We start from the raw sequence: 14,347 nt of genomic DNA, 5'->3' as shown, positions 1-14,347 counted from the left end.
CATGTTACTGTGTGTTTACATAGATGATATATATGATACATAAAATGTGTCTCAGCATGGGTAATAGGAGTGAGTTAAGTTTTGTTCAAATATCTGTTCTGAGTTTCTGGCAGACTACTTATAGCTATATAAGCAGAAAATGCCCTGTGGGTTTCTCACAGAGAATTCTTCAAGAACATTTTGTTACTCACTCACATATTGATTCAGAAATATTCCACATAATTGCACTTTTTAATCTCTTTTGGGTTACAAAGATTTTCTTAATTGTATTTTCTTGCTGTACTGCAGAACATTTATTTTGCTGTCGTCTTTTTCATTTTTAAGAAGAAAAATGCAGTCAGAATTTGTACAACAGAAAGCTGAACGTACTTTTTATCCCTTGGCATTGTCTCTTTCTCAGGGAGTGCTGTCCAACATCTCCTCCATCACTGACCTGGGAGGCTTTGATCCTGTTTGGCTCTTCCTAGTGGTAGGAGGAGTTATGTTCATTTTGGGATTCGCAGGATGCATTGGAGCTTTACGAGAAAACACTTTTCTTCTCAAATTTGTGAGTAGCTTTTGCAACTTACATTGACATTCCTCATTTATGTAGCATGCCATGTTGTCTGTTCTATTTAACTGTGTTAAGCATTTTAAATGTATTTTGGAGAGGAAGGTGTTATCCAGTGTCAGAATACCAGGAAAGCACTTAGCTTTTAACATGTTACAGCTCTTCAGTCTCTGGTGCTTACTGGCTGTATTGTTTTAAAGCTCAAAACTGTTGATGGTAAAAATCATAACATGGAAGTACTGATTTTCATATGGATGTAGCCTAACATTTTGCTTCCCTGTCACAAAAAAGAGAAATTTCTTGTGAGAATCTGTGTGTTGAACTTGGAGTCCATAATAAGCTGCCCATGAAATATGAGGGATGTAGATGCAGCAGTGAATGTGATCCATGTGACCTGTTCTGTGCAAGGGCCCCTCATGGTACAGAGGAGATAACACTGTTACAATATCCTCAGTCTGGCCCATACCCTCATCCCTGCTCTTCAGCTAACTGGAAGAGGTTTCATTGCTTTCAGTGCTGGGGCCTGAGAAGGAGAAGGGGAGGAGAATGTGTCCAGGATGCAGAAAGAAAATGGAAGTTTTCTTGAATTCTGGGCAGGATTGTTGGTTAGGGAAGGAGCTGCTGGCATGCGAATGAACCTCAGTATGCAGAACTTCTTCAACTAAGTAGCTGGCTGTTGTATTTTGAAAGATTTCCTCCTGTGACTTTTGAAAATGAGAGTAACAATATCATGTTCACTTTTAGATAAATTGAAAATTCATAGTAAAGATTTTTTTCCTCCACCCCTCCCCTTTCCAGAGGTGAGCACTGCTTGTGGACACAGTTGTGTCTTCATAACCATTAACTGTTAATATATACATGAAAAAGCTTTCAGTGAAATAACTACCTCCAAGTGACACATTTGGCTCCCACAGACATGTTGTATAAGGGGAGGAGGCAATTGAGAGTCACAGTTCTCAAGGCATTTATAAAGCAGCTTGTAACACTTTTTTCCCTTCTTCCTTGCTTCTCTTAGCTTGCCTAAAATGAACCCATCTGCTCTACCAGAAATAGCTGCCCATACAGCAGCTGCAGAAGAAATTAAAAATGTATCTGAACACACACAGAGAACATATTAAAGTGAAACTCAAAGGCACAGTTGCAAAGGGGATGGACTTCCAGTATACCAGGACCCCTGTGTGGTTTAAAACAGTGTAGACTCAGTGGAAATGCTTAGGGAAAGTGGCAGATCATTAGTAATGCCTTTGGCATCCATTGCATTTGCTTTAATCATAGCAGCCTCATTTAGTTTTAATGTGGATGTGAGTAATTTCATAGACATTCCGCTCCAACTTAGTCATTAATTAATTTCTGCTGTTACCAATTTCTGCTTTGTCTGCTTGGGCGAAGCTTTGCCAGTGAAAGGATCTAAAGCTAAAGTCATGTAGAAAGCATTTTACTGGCACATTTTATATTGGTTGTTTATGCCTTCTAAAATGTAAATGCCTATGTTGAAATTTAAGACCAGTTTTCAAGGGCCCTACATGTGGTGGTGACTAGCTGTGTCTTGAAATTTACAGTGAATTCTCTTGCATCTCTTTGAAAATCTCAGTGAAATGTCCAAGGTTTGGCCATTTGTTAGCATTTTTGTTATTTTTTACAATAGAATTAAAGTTTCTGTTCTGCAGCTTCAATAAAAATGGTGTGTTTTTAATTTAAAATTTCCTATGTGCCAAAATGGCTTGAACTTGCACTGAAACAGATAAAGCCTTATCACTAGATATAATTGAGGGCTTTGAGAAAGTTCTGGTCATAAAGGAAAATAATTTTAGCCTTTCTTATTTTCTTCATAGTTCTCTGTATTTCTTGGAATTATTTTCTTCTTGGAGCTCACTGCTGGCGTTCTAGCATTTGTTTTCAAAGACTGGATAAAGGACCAGCTGTATTTCTTTATAAACAACAACATCAGAGCCTACCGAGATGACATTGATTTACAAAACCTCATAGACTTCACACAGGAATATGTAAGTTGGACTGTTATTTTTTTTTGTAAAGCTTACTTTTAAGAAATACCTGCTCTTATTCTTTACTTCCATCTGTTCTGTTTCTTCAAGTAGCAACAGAAATATTCCAGCATATAATGCCTTTGAATATATTTATATTTGTTTTTACAGAACTGCAAACACACAGCATCTATGTAAAGTGGCTTTATTGATGTATGACTGCATAAAACAAGATGGGGAGTTGGAGTGATTTTTCTTGAAGACTTAGTGTGTCAAAGTTAAAATATTTTATTATGGAAGCTATCACATCTGTTTAAGAATTTACTCATTTTCTAAGCTCCATTTATTTGGTCCTAAGATGAATGTTGGTGTAGTTTTTAGCAACACTGCAGAGTGGTAGAGGTATTTAGTTGGTCCAAATGAAACTACAATTTTATTTCTTCTGAATTAGACTTAATGGAATTAGCCTAATGAAGTGGACCACCTGTAGAGTTCTTGTAGGACACCTCTAAGTGATACCACATCTGCACTTGGGAGAAAAGGGTGAAACCAGTGGTGCACCTGTTTGTGCAGGTTAAGCTCTGTAATTTGTCAGCATGTGTAAAGAATTCTTGCTCTGACTTTTGCACACAAGGTCTGCTAGTACCTTCCCTCTCCAGTACTCAGTTCTGGCTGGTGTTGAGGAAGTCCTCTTTAAATCTGGCACTGTCTGGCTAACATGGCTGAGTGTTGGTTGAATTAATGTTTACTAATTTTTGTGCACTCTACAATTAAAACAGTTTCAGTGCTTGATTTGTTTCTCTACGCCTGGGGGAAAAATGGTAAGAGGATGTGGATCCTTGCACTGTTTTGAATCTTCTGCAAGAAGGTCGGAGGTCAGCACAAACTGAAAGTAGTAGTCCACTTGTATGCAGGCAAAGGCTACAGTCCAAATTTGCAATGACTTCCCAAGGCTTTCTCTCCTAACTGCATTAGCATTCAGCAAGTAAGCCAGGGGCAGCACGAGTTGTGAGAGCGAGTTACTTCTTCACCCAATAGAGATGGTGCACAAAGACAACATGTCAGGTATTGCAAAGAGAACTTCTACTAGAAGGAGAGAATGGCTATTCCAATGCTTTTAAAAATGTGGTTGTGTTTGGTTTTGTTTTTTTCCTTTTAATTGACATAGATTGGTTCATTGGTCTAGCTCCTTATTTGCTGTAAGCCATCAGTGTTTCCCTGGTCTCCAGTCCATCCTTTGTATGTTCAGCAAAACACATCAGTTCCTCGTGTGTTCAACACGTTTTGCCAGACTATGCCTGCCTTTGGCAGATTTACTCTCTGAAGGATTCACTAAAGGTGTTCATTGTGCAGTGTGTGATGATCAGGGAACAGTGTGTTCACACTGATGTACAGCCAGGCAAAGTTCCTCCAGACTAGCAAAAGGAGTACCAGTGTAGCCCTTGAACTTGTTTTTTTGGAAATCCAGGGCTCATTAGACTGGGCAGAATATTGTACTTTTGGCTCTGATGTCCCTTGGGCCTGAGCTTGTAGGCCTGTGCAACTCTGTGGCGTTGTGTAGGCTTATCAGCTCACCCATGGGTTTCTCTCCAGAGAGCAGCATAGCAGGGTATGATGTAACTTTAGTCACATGATAACTTTGGAACAATTTACCCATTTGGAGTGATATTTAAAAAAAATGACAAAAATCCCCAACCAAACAAAAAAAAAGGCAGTTTCAATGAAAGCAGTGGGAGTCTCAGATTTTGTTTTGAAAGCTAGAGGGGAAACTGGCAGCAGCCATGCATGTTGCTAATGCTGAGATTTTCATTCTGAAATTTAAGAAGCTCTTCTTTTTTTGTTCTAGTGGCAGTGCTGTGGGGCTTTTGGAGCTGATGACTGGAACCTTAACATTTACTTCAATTGTACAGATTCCAACGCGAGCCGAGAGCGCTGTGGTGTGCCATTCTCTTGCTGTACTAAAGACCCTGCTGTAAGTGATGGTCTAGGGGGTAGGATGGGTGTGCTGTTCCAGTCATAAATAACACTTCAAGATTTTCCTTTTGTTTCTGGAAATTGAGCCTCATTATTAACTTCTTTCCAACCTGTACTTTTTTTTTTGTTCTTACAGCTCAGCTTAATCACTAACTTTTCTGCAGTCAGCAAAACTCATAAGATAACTTAGCTCTTCATTTTTAGAAGGAGAGAACCATGGGCTTGGCTGAACATATATATTAATTCTAGCAAGTATAAAAAGGACAAATGCTTAATGAGTTGAAGGATGTGAGCTTTCAATTGAAATTCATCAGAACAGTAACCCTTGAGATCAGACACTTTAAAGGAGATATTATTCATTATTTAATGTGGTGTCCCGAGGCTCTAGCCAGTTTGACCCAATTTGTGCCAGGTATGGTAATGAATGACAGTCTGTGCCCTGAGGAATTGGCATGTTTGCATTGGAATCTTCAGTTGGCTATGGGTATCTTTACATACTCTTTTTTTAACTTTAAAATTACTGCCTGTCCTACAGTCACCTGAAATCAGACTTGAAAGGTCAGAAATTGTTTGTGGGAGCTGCTTTTAGGTAAATTTTCATGTCTTTAAAAATATTTATAGTTCTGCATCATCAAGTGGAAAATGTTGGAGCCATGCATTGCTAATATGGATATGATAAAGAAGGGAATCAGTTCACTGACAGGGATGGGTGTGTGCATGGAAACTGTTACGTGCCTAGCACTGTATATATTTGACTTTATATAGCTTGAAAGAAGCTAGCTTTGAGTGCTTGCATTATCTAGCAATTCAGCTGTGGCTTTGTCTTCACCTGGAATGACTTACAGTTCCTTGAATGTATTAGTCTAGCACAGACTGGAGTTAGGCAAGTTGCCAAAAGGCACCTCAGGTGCTTCCTGCCTTGCTAATAATGCAATGCAGTTGCTGCTCCTGGCATCCAGTTGCTGCTGCTCTCCCCCTCTCCTGATAAGGCACTGCCACTTGCACAAGCTGGTTCTGGTTCCTCTGCAGTGAATGTGACTTCACAGTAGTTTGAATTTTTCTCAGAAACATAGCTGAAAATGTTTTAACAGGATATTAAAACAAAATGTAGGTTAGGCTGAAACATTTCCTGATGCTTAGGATTCCCTCTGCTGTTTGCCTATCTGCCCACCCACCCACACAGAGGTCATCACAACCCAGTTTTAAAAATATAGTTGTTATAAAACCAAACCAGTGACAGCAGTACAAGGTAATCCTATAAATACATAATCCATCCTAAAGTTCTCTTTCTCTCAGTTGTTTAAATGGCTATGCAGTTTGTTAGGGTGTGATGCAGCAACCAGAAATTTAAAGATAAATCTCATTCACTGTAAGGAAACAACCTTAATGGCCTTTAAAAACTCAAAACATTAGAAGTCATGCATACAAGTAAAATAATTGTAACCAAGCTGTGATTGGTTCAATTGCAGTGATAAACATAGGTTTATTCTGTGGGAAAGCAAATTTGTCCCTTTTAGAATTAGGTTTCAGCGTTGGACTGACGCAAACTGTTATGTGGACGCCTTATTGTTTTTAGTTTAGCTTGGGTCAGGAAGTGGTAAGTTTAAGGCAGGCTAAAATAAGTTTCTTGAAACAAATTTTGACTACCATAGTTCATTTTGATGTAGTTAAGGAGGTTGAAGCGTTCTAAAATCTTGTATAGGCAAGTCTAGAAAGCTTATTTCCATTGCATTTTTCGTACCTTCTTTTGGTTAACAAATTCCAAGGTTAAAGGCAGAAGACATTAATCATGAAGCAACTAGGCATTTAGTACAAGGTAGAAAACTTAAAATCCTTCTTTCAGAATCTTAGGTGCTTTTACATCCTTGTAGTCTGTGGCACTTAGGTTTTGAAACTTTCACTTAGGTTCTGAAACAAGATGAAGCTTTCATCTTGTTAGGAGATAAAAGTTGTTTGAATTTTGAAGATCCATTAAGGGAATCCAGTTTTGGCAGGTGACAGAATGCAACCTGTTGAACGTCCTACAAAGTGAGGAAACAGAGGAGCTTTCCATGCTGATAGGAGATAGTTTTTTTCCATATGGCTGCTTTTTAAAATCCATCCAAAGACAGTGCTTGTCTTTTCCACTTCCCACAATTTGATTAAATTGTGGTGTTTGGTACACCTAGCTCACATTGGCTGATTTTCTCACTTTCTTGAGTACTCCTTCTTCTACTCACTGTCATTATATGATAAGTCAGTAACTTAATATTTTGCTGCCATTGTGGCTGATGCCAAAAGTTTCAGGCTTCATTTTATTACCATGAAATAACTGTATACAAAGTAAAAATACAGCTTCAGCTGCCAATGGGAAGCATTTGTTCACTAGGGAAAATCTGCCAGAGCCTATTTTATTACCTGAGCTTTGGGAGTACTAAAGGAAAGGGAGTAGGAAGAACCCCTCCTTTCCCGTTGGTATCAAGCTCCTATGAGAAAGAACAAGCAGTAAGAACACATTACTGCATCTGTTATTTTTTCATTCAGGTTTTTGGTAAGGAACTGTACATATTTCTAGAGACATTCTCAGAAAGAACTTGCAGCTTCTGCAACAGAACTGCCCCTTGTCACCTCTTCATTCTGCACAGACTGAACCCTGAAAATGACAGCAGTACTCTTGGCAGATTTTTTAGTACAGAAAAAACCTTTTCAGCAGAAGGTTCTTTCACTTTCCATAGATGTTCTGTAGTCCTTTTACTTTACTAAATGCTTGTATCTGGAACACGGAGTTCATCCAGGTGAGGGCTGGTTTTCCCAGCTTGCTGACTTGAGAGATAAATTTCTTTTTGATGTATGCTCTTGTTTGCTGCAAATAATTAATAGCACAGAGTGAAGGAGGAGGTTTTTTAAATTAAAGCAATATGCTCATCAAAGTTTGGGTGATTGTCTTATTACATACAGCACCAACTCCAGGGAGCTGGGAGAAGGTGTTTGGGAGACATTTTACTGATTGCCTCTCTTCTCTCTCTCCTCTAGGAAGATGTTATTAATACTCAGTGTGGCTACGATGCAAGGCAAAAACCAGTAAGCTTTTTTTTTTCTTCTTAATGTGCTATGTTAAGGATCTGAATCCCTATTGCAAGAGGAGATTGTTCTGCTGATGGTGTAGTTGAATGTAATTATCTCTGTTTTCTTCCCTCTTCTCCTTGGCAGGAAGTTGATCAGCAGATTGTTATCTACACTAAAGGCTGTGTCCCTCAGTTTGAGAAATGGTTGCAGGACAACCTTACCATAGTTGCTGGTATATTCATTGGGATAGCATTACTGCAGGTAAACATCATGTTCCCTGGAATGAGTTGCACAGAGGAATAACAGATAAAGTGAATATATGAGGGGGGAAGCTGTGTAGGAGAATGGGAAATGCAGTGCCAGTTGCCTGTTTGTGGGTTTTAGCAGTGGGAACTAAATGTATGAGGCTTTCTTTGTATTAAGGAATATTTAGTTTTTATCTACAGGGATGCAATTTTTTTCTTTTCAACTCTCAGCAGGTTGAAACTAACATTGTGTTAGATAAACCTTATGTAGAGACTTTCAAGCCTGTACAGACCTACTGTTTCCAGTGGTGCTTGAATGAGCAGCAGAGAGCCTTTAGGGTTGCTTTGAAACAAGATTAGAACTGTTAATTAACTAGAAACCGGTACCACCATAAAAATGCTGGGGTTACAGGAATTCTGCAATATTCTTTCTTCTTCCAACACTTACTATTAATTTAATTTCTACCCGTGTTGTTTCTTTCTTATCTAAGTTCTGTATAACCTAAGGAGTTTGCCTGTGTGAAAAGTTGTCTAATGCTCCAAATGAATAAACTGTTATCTCTTCCAGATATTTGGGATATGCTTAGCCCAGAATTTGGTTAGTGACATTGAGGCTGTCAGAGCCAGCTGGTAAAACTGCTGAAGACACCACAACAAGACACTGGACAACCGAAACCCTCTGAAACCTCCAGTGTGTCACTCCGACACCAAGCTGTATGGACATGGGTGACAGGGAAGCCTTCTCTCCCAAGTAGTCTCAAGTTTAAGTTCCTGATATTGCAGTGAACTTGTGTTTTTTCAGGATGGGGGAGAGAAGAGTGGGCTATTGAAAATCTGCTGCTCACTGACAATTTTTTTTTTCTTTTAAACCACCACTTTGAAAGCTGTTGAGCCGTGAATCTCTACTGTATTCTTGATTTTGAGTAACAAGTGGACACTTTTTAAAATTGGTGTATTCAGTGAGACAGAGTTGCATTGTTGTAGTCTGTGGATATGCTGTTTATTCTTCATGTCATGAGCTCTTTGATAGCTGCCAAATATTCCTGAGATGGTCTGTCTCCTCACCACTCTGTAAAGGAACAATCTTCTTGTTTTCACAGCTAAACATAGCTACAGACCTAAACCCATGAAGCAGGAAGCAACTTTCTATGCATCTATTGTACAGTAAAAAAAAATTGTTTTTAAAACAAGGGGAATTATTTTTATGCAAGCTTCCAACTATCTCCCTCTAGTACTTTGAGGCTGGAATCAGAAGAAGGGAGAATTGCTTAATTTTGTCAAGATCTTTCTTCCTTCTCCACTCTTGTATGAAGGGAAAGGAGTTTTCTATTTGACGAACAAGGGTTACTGCCATACCTTTGGATATCAGTCTCTTAAGGCAAGGATGGGATATAACTGTATAAATGTATGAAAACAGTGTGGATGTTGGGTCCAAGTGAAGAATAATATTGAAATAATGAATTATATATTAACTTAAAAAATTCAAAACTTATGTATCTGATATGGCAAAATCTTTTGTTTCTCTGAAATTTAGTGTAACCTAATGTATTTAGGGATCTCACTGATGTTAATGCTTTGACATACTCATGCAAAGCTTGTTTCTTTGGTCTGTTCCTAGCTAGGGCTTTGGTCTTTCTTTTTTTCTTTTTCTTTTCTTTAATTCTTTTTACTTGCATGAGCTGTGGAATAAGAATCTGTGACACTCCAGTGCTTTAAATATGTGCATATGTTTTAATACAGTCTAATCCAAACTTATTTATTGATAAATGCATGTGATTATGGGAAGATCATTTCCCATTCTCTTGGACAGTTTTTGTCAGAGTAAACGCTTACCTCCAGTGAACAAATTCATACTATGGAGATGTCTCCTCTTCTTGCTCTAAAGGCAACAAAGAGCTTTCTTCTTCTTTCTGTGAAGCAACAGAATAAAAATCTTAAAATAGAAGCATTTATTAGGATCCGCTAAGGCAGACCCTTTTGAATTGGACGCAAGAAAGCAGAACGTGGCAAAAAGCACAAATAGTGGAGAAAACTTTAATCCGGCTCCATTCAGCTTAGTGTTTTTGATTTGTTCTTCTTCACTAATAATAGTGAACTTAAAGACCTGACATGGCTTGGGTAGTTTACTGCACTTTGTATAAATTTAGTGTGTTTTATGACCCTTCTCAATATCTCCATACCAGTCCTGAAAGCTGTGGTCCTGCTTTGGTCAGACAGTGGCAAAGGGTGTGTAGCACCTCCTTGTAAGGACATAACATCTTTGAGTTGAGTTTCCTAAACCAGAAGGTATATGGAGTAGGAAAGAGGAACATTGCTTTCAAAGCTTCCCTGTTTTGGGGGATAGATAGAAGGCTGATCTGGTGACTTGTTAAGGCCCTTTTTGGTCCTGTGACACTTAAACAAATGAATATATGTACCCTTGCACATTTTGCCTTTCTGTGCTTTAGTTGGCTGTGGTTTTTCTCCCCTCTGAAGGCTGGTGAAGGGCACGCCGCTGCTTCACAGATGCCTCAGCAGACCTGTTGTCCTCCCATCTTTGAGCATTACCTCATCCTCTTCTGGTTAACTCCCACTGACTGGCTCTGAATCAGGCAGCCTCCATATCCCTTGGTATCTGCTGTTAAAGGCCAGCCATGACTCAGAATATTTTTAAAGCCTTTCAAAGCAATTATAATTCATTGTCCTTAATAAAGTTGGTTCCACCTCAGCACAGTGTTATGTTTTTCTTAGCCACTCCTCGATTTGGGGAGTTACTGGTTGTTTTCCCCCAGAGGGAGATACCATTTTGCCTGATAGTGGCAGGACAGACAGATCATCAGCACCAGTGTTGCTGCACTGAGACAAAATGGTGCAGGGAGGAATCAGGGAAGTGGGGTTGAGGAAATGACCCCTCCACCAAAGAGCCTTGATTGTGATCCTGGGCTTTGGTTTGGAGGGAAAACAAAAAGCCTAATTATAGAAACATTCCTTGTTGCCACTGATCTTGAATACTACTGTTGCTGCTCTGAGTTTCTGAAGATAGCTTCATTCTTCTACTTGAATCTCTGCAGTTGTACTGTATTGGCCTTCTGTCTTGTCACGCTGTTCTCTGAGTTCCAGTCTGCTGGCTGTGCAGTTGGCAGTGTCAGACTGATAGGAGGGTAAATGCTCCAAGCTGAGCAATTCTTGTTCTCGCAACTTGCGCGTCTACACACAAATGTGCAACACTTCTGCTGAATCCCAGAATGACTGACTGTTCTTACAAAAACCACTAGATAACTTCCTTTTCTAGAGCTCGTCTTTATTGCTGTGGTTGTTGATCCTTCTTGCTCCCTTGTTCCCAAGAGATACTTATTTACTCATTTTTGCAGTTTCATGGATGTGTACTGATTGTTTAGCTGTCTGTTACACATTTAAATCCCACATTTTTTTGTCTACAGATCAGGTAAGATATCCTTGAAATGTCCAACAACAGCTACTCAGCAGCTTAGGTGTCCAGTTGTGAAACCTTGTGGGAGGCCTTGGAAATCATTGTATTATTGTCAGAGCCTGCCAAATACAAGCAAACTTTTTTCCAGGAAACTTTGAAAAGGTCACGTGAACTGCAACTAAAGCACAACTGCTGGCTACGTGGGCTCAGTGTCTGAAGCAATAAGATGTGGTAGGCACTCAGACTCCATGGCAGTTTCCTGCCTGGTGTGGTGGTGGGGTACATGTGAGTTCAGAGATCAGCCTAATTATCTTTAACATGCAGTAGTTTTTCAGAAATTTATTGTCAGGCTTACGGAGTGGGAAACAGCTCTGTTTGCTGGGTGATTGCTGTGGAGTAGTGGCATTGCTAACAAGGACTCTGGTAGCTCAGCAGCAGCGCTGGCTTTAAAGCTATTTCCATATATCCCATTGAGCCCTGCCAGAGGGCTTCACAGTCCTTGATCCTTTGCTTTCTAAATACCCTCTCTATTCACAGGCCTTTCTGTTGTTTGGGTTTTTTTTTGATTAATAGCCTAATGGACAAATGTGTGAGTCATCTTTTTGTGTCTATTTTGGTAGCAGTAGGATCTCTTTGCTTAAAATCCATAATTTTGATTGTGCCCTTTAGAGTTTGAAGCTGTGGGGGTGCTTGCTCAAGTGTACTCTGTCCCGAAAGCCTTCTTCTCTCCCCTTTGAGAGAGATGCTCATTGTAGTTCTGGTGTGTAAATAGTGTTTGGAATGTAAATAGTAGCATGCAGATTAAATGCTTCTTGCACATGACTGCTTTTCACCCTGAAAGTGTTTATTATGGAGAGGAAAGGTGTCCACCAGGAGAGTCCCAAGTGGTTGTCTTGGCTGTCCCTCGTGCCGATGGAGCAGCGGGAGCACCTCAGCTGCCCGTGTTCGGTGGCTGCCCCTGGGGAAGGTGAAGCCCTGGCCAGCCCTTCGGGGCCTGGTTAGTGGCAGGGCCTCCCTTGCCTTTTCCTTTTGCTGCTTGGTGTTAGAACAGCATTTGACTGTAAAGTGGAGAGTCGGTGGCAGCACCTCCTACCAGTTATGGGAGGTTGCCATCATTTGTGGCAGGACTAAACATGGTGCTATAAGAACTGTCCTGGATGTCAATCTGTGTTTTTACTACTTTAGAGATGCCCTTGTTAAAATTGGTCTTGGGTAATATGGTTGGTTATGAGAGAAATTATTGTCTGAATTTTCAACTCTGTTTCCCTTCTTGCTGTGTATGTCTTTTGGGTGCATTGAAATAGCAGTTCTGCAAATACCTATGTATTTGTTTTGGTTTAGGGTAAATTTGGGGGAGAGCTTTTAAAGGGTTTTTTTTAGAAAAGCAGATTTAATTGGCTTTTTTAATTGGTTCTGGAGAAAATATTTTTTTGGAGAAGAGTGAAAAAAATTCTGTTTATCAAACTATAAAATGTAAAAAATATTAAACAACAAAAGTTTTTGTTGCTTTAAAAGAGATTATTAAATTTAGAAAAGTTTTTTTGGGGGTTGTAGTTTGGCTTACTTAGTTTTTTTGGTTTTTTTTTGGTGGAAGAAGATTAGACCTCAAAAGGTGTCAAGTACTGCGGAATATTCCAGTTCCTCCCATTTTTCTTTTTTCCCTGAATCTTTTCCAGATACCTGTAACAAGTGATGAAACTGTCTAAAACAAATGGAATAATACTACCTTGATTCATTAGCTACCAAATTTTGCCCCTTGAAAAAAAGAAATAAAAAAATCTGTCTCCCTTAACATGCAGTATACGAAGAAGTACTACTAGTGTGCACGAGGCAGCACTGCTAGCTGTCTTTTGTGTTTTGGCAATATAAGTGTGTTAATAAAAAGCTCCATCTGTATGTGCGTTCATGTTCACACTGTGTACATAGTAGAGATGGACCTTGAGCTCTGGGAAGATTGGAATGTGAGTTTATGACTCAGATCCATTTCTGATACATATATTCCACATTAGTTCCAGCTGAATCTTTCTCTCTTGTTCATCTGAAGGTGTACAGCAAGGTGTCAATATTTACCCTTTGTGTATTGTTCCTTTTTATACGAATGTATTCTCTTGTGTTCCTTTTTTATCAGTTGTAAAATTGATTGTAAAAGCCAACTACATTTACCGATTGAAAGTATTGCTATAACAGAACTGCATGCACAGTAGAGTTTGACTTGAGCTTTAGTTTTCTGATTTCAGGCTGGTTCCCTTCAGTCTAGGAGAAAAGCATAGATCAGGTGCATAATGTATTACTTGTCATCTTTAGCATTAGACTGTGGTATTGTATCACATGCTGATCTCAATGGATGTAACTGGAGTCTACTTAGGAGGTTAATGCAACTTCCTGGTAATTCATTTTAAGCTATTGAAAATGGTCTTGGTCATGCTACTTGTGTTCTTGGGTTTTTTGTTTTTTAATAGAGGCATTTTTTAGGAATGTTTTAATACACTTATGATGGACAATACAATAGTTTTAATAGTCGTGCAGTATTCTGTATTTACTTGAAGTAAATCATTTTATATGCAATTTGTTAGATAATTACAATTTTATAAATAAAATTGTGTGAAATACGATGTTGTGAATGTGTATGCACTCTTGATGTAGCACTAAATATAAACAATAGAAAGATATATTGATGGAAAGTTCCTCCAGGAAAAGATCCCTACCTTCTTTCCTCCAAACTAACAGGGGAAATAAATCCCCATCTCTCATATGTATTGTAGAATACTGTGTTCGGATTAAATCATGAAACATGCTCATGCCTCCAGTGGCTGCCCTTAGATGAATAATAAGCTAAGACATGAAGAACATGCCCCCACATGAAGAGATCCCTTATTTCCTGTCAGCTGTTGTTGAAGTCTCTGCCTAATGAACATGCTTTGCTTCTTTCCAACAGGTTGCTGATGTTCCTCAGGCTGCAATGGCTGTGCTCTCCCCAGAATTATTCTGGTCACACTGGTGTGTTCAGGAGTTGATGCTTTGCAAGACTTAGACAAATGAAATTCCTACCTTCCTTCTCAAAAGATTAAATAAGTGCAGCATGTCTTTAAACAGAAGTAGTGAGAACTGGCTTACATTATTGTGCAGGTAAAAATGGGTAATG

General features: G+C 39.2%; 1 protein-coding gene across 1 annotated transcript in view; it reads left to right on the top strand.

The window, feature by feature from the left end:
• Nucleotides 1–13,817, top strand: part of TSPAN5 (tetraspanin 5) — an 81,102-nt gene extending 67,285 nt beyond the window's left edge. Inside the window, exons 3-8 of the mRNA XM_059471446.1 lie at nt 401–547; nt 2,383–2,553; nt 4,379–4,504; nt 7,519–7,566; nt 7,696–7,812; nt 8,365–13,817. Coding sequence (XP_059327429.1) covers nt 401–547; nt 2,383–2,553; nt 4,379–4,504; nt 7,519–7,566; nt 7,696–7,812; nt 8,365–8,430 — 675 coding nt within the window. The 3' untranslated portion in view covers nt 8,431–13,817. The remainder of the gene's footprint in view (nt 1–400; nt 548–2,382; nt 2,554–4,378; nt 4,505–7,518; nt 7,567–7,695; nt 7,813–8,364) is intronic.
• The last annotated feature ends 530 nt before the right edge of the window (nt 13,818–14,347 follow it).

This window comes from Ammospiza nelsoni, chromosome 4 (assembly GCF_027579445.1).
Source record: "Ammospiza nelsoni isolate bAmmNel1 chromosome 4, bAmmNel1.pri, whole genome shotgun sequence".
Taxonomy (NCBI): Eukaryota; Metazoa; Chordata; class Aves; order Passeriformes; family Passerellidae; genus Ammospiza; species Ammospiza nelsoni.
The sequence above is the reverse complement of the archived record's forward strand: the minus strand, read 5'-3'. Positions and strand labels throughout refer to the sequence as shown.